The 2,306-nt window shown below is 57.0% G+C and overlaps 1 protein-coding gene across 1 annotated transcript in view; it reads right to left on the reverse strand.

Annotated features, from left to right (window-relative positions):
- Window positions 1–518: 518 nt before the first annotated feature.
- The window catches only part of FOXL2 (forkhead box L2), a 3,529-nt gene continuing 1,741 nt past the window's right edge, over window positions 519–2,306 (reverse strand). Inside the window, exon 2 of the mRNA XM_040233748.1 lies at window positions 519–2,306. This exon is cut by the window's right edge and continues 1 nt beyond it. Coding sequence (XP_040089682.1) covers window positions 1,854–2,306 — 453 coding nt within the window. The 3' untranslated portion in view covers window positions 519–1,853.

Genomic DNA, 2,306 nt, shown 5'->3' on the forward strand with positions numbered 1-2,306 from the left:
TATGTCAAGGTAAATGAATTCCGACTATTAAAAATAAGGCAACCAATCACTCGTTACACTTGTACAGAGGTTTGCAGCTTACAGAGCATGACCACAACGAAGATTTTATCTATTTGGAATAAATTCTTGTGTTAGATATAGCTGGAAAAACTGAATAGCATAAAGACAATATAATACAAACATGACCCATCCACCTAGCATGGCTATGTAAGAGGTAAAGTTCAAACTTGCATGGATGCAAAAATAGAACAAATCCTACCTACAGTGGGCCTTGTGAAAGAACCACGGCAGATAAAGTCTCTCCCATGACGTGAAACAGCCGCAACAAGCCAGCGATGACACACAAAACAAACAATTCTGGGAAAACAAAGTGGCAGCAACAACCACAAAGGCCCCCCACTCTGGCCGTCCTCAACCCTCCTTTATCTGAGAAAGGATACATTTTTATGCTGAAAATCTCCCTGTTTTAACTAGCTGCGGAACAAACTTAGGCGCCATGTAAATAATGTAAGTCCGTGTTAAAAGAAAGAACAAAAAATTTATTCGAGAATTGACAAGACAAAACAACAACAACAAACAAACAACAAAACAACAAAAGTGCTCTAGTTCTTTCTAGAAAAATTTGGTCCTCCGAACGACACACTACAAAACAACCAGGTCTAGAGTTGTGGGCCGGCAGGCTCGGAGCCACAAGCCCGCCTGGTCCGACTGCTGCCGGGTTTCACATTTCTCTTGCCCAAAGTGGGAGAAGCAAGACGTTTGAAAAACAAAAATCAGGGAGGGAATGAGTCGACCCTGCATCTTCGGACAGGCAGACAGTGATCTCCCCGCGCTCAGGGCTGGCATCGGAAGATAGGGGGAAATTTGTTTTCGACTTTTTTAAAAAAGATAGGTTGAGGGGTGAAATGCTCTAATTTGTAAAGGAAACCATCTGATACTGGGCATATACTCCTACCTCTCTGAACATAGCTTTCTGAAGGCCCGACAGGAATTCTTCGAATCTCCTGCAAAAGATTTTCATGTTTTGCTTTAGCAAACTCCAAGGCCACAATACTTCGCCGGTTTTCCGGTGAATTTTTTTCCTTTAAAAAATATTTTTTGATATTATCTAAAATAGCCCTCGTGATCTTTTTAGCAAAACATGAGCCAGCCGCCCGTGCCTGAAGGGGCCCCAAGCGCCGGGATGGAGAGCGGAGGAAACGCAGTCTCTCTCCGAGCCGGGATGCTGTGTAAATCCGGGCACAGGCCGCCGAGCTAGGCAGACCAGGCTCCCTGATCCAGCCCAACCCCCGCCCTGCCCAGTGGGCCCCAGGAAGGGGCTTCTGAATAGCTCCAAAAGGCTACGCGGAGCAAACATCCGTTTGTCCCTTTCTCGGGCGGCGCGGGTCTTGTTGCCGGCCCATGCCGGCGCTTCTAGCCAAGGATGGCGCGGCAGCCCGGCGGAGGGCCGAGGGCCGAGTGCGAGTGCACCGACCTGTGAGAAAAGGCCAGGAGGTCTGCGCAGCCGAAGCCCGGCTGCACCTCGGCCCCGGGCACTTCCTCTCCGCCGTGAATTTTGGCGACGGGTGTCCAGCCCCGACGCTGAGGTGCCCGGAGAAGGCTAGGCCTGCGGAAAACGAGTGGAGAGGCGGCCTGCAGGCCAGAGGAGCGAAAGGGCAAAGAGGGCAGGGAGGTGAACACGGGGAGAAGCGGAAACAAAGAGGAGCAAGAGGAGCCGAGGAGTGCGAGGAGGCGCAGAGGGGCGGTGGGCGCTGGCTCAGGGGGCCCCAGCGGGCGCGCGGTCTGGCCGGCTGCTGCGGCCAAGGCGGGCGTCGCGGATCCCTGCATCCTCGCAGCCTTCATGCGCTGCACTCTTAGAGATCGAGGCGCGAGTGCAGCGCGCCGGTCTTGCTGTCGTGGTCCCAGTAAGAGCAATGCATCATGGCGAGCTCGGGCTGCCGGGCGCAGGCGAACTGCAGGCCGGGTGCGTTGGTGGGCGCGGGCGCCGGGGGCGCGGCAGTGGCCGGACTGGCTGGGCTGAGCTGGCCCGGGGGCGGCGCGGCGGCCCCGTGGTGCGGCGGGGCCGGCGGGGGTGCGGCGGCCGCGTGCAGATGGTGTGCGTGCGGGTGTGAGTGGGGGTGCGGCGGCGGCGGAGGCGCGGCGGGAGGGCCTCCCAGACCGTTGTACGAGTTCACTACGCCGGGAGGCAGCGCCATGCTTTGCACGCGCGAGTACGGCCCGTACGAGGCGGCCGGGCCCGCCAGCCCCTTGACCACCGCGGCCGCGCCGGGGCTGCCCGGGCCCGCGGCCGACGCGGCCGCCGCAGC

The sequence above is a fragment of the Oryx dammah genome, unplaced genomic scaffold (genome assembly GCF_014754425.2).
Source record: "Oryx dammah isolate SB20612 unplaced genomic scaffold, SCBI_Odam_1.1 HiC_scaffold_2, whole genome shotgun sequence".
NCBI classification, from domain to species: domain Eukaryota; kingdom Metazoa; phylum Chordata; class Mammalia; order Artiodactyla; family Bovidae; genus Oryx; species Oryx dammah.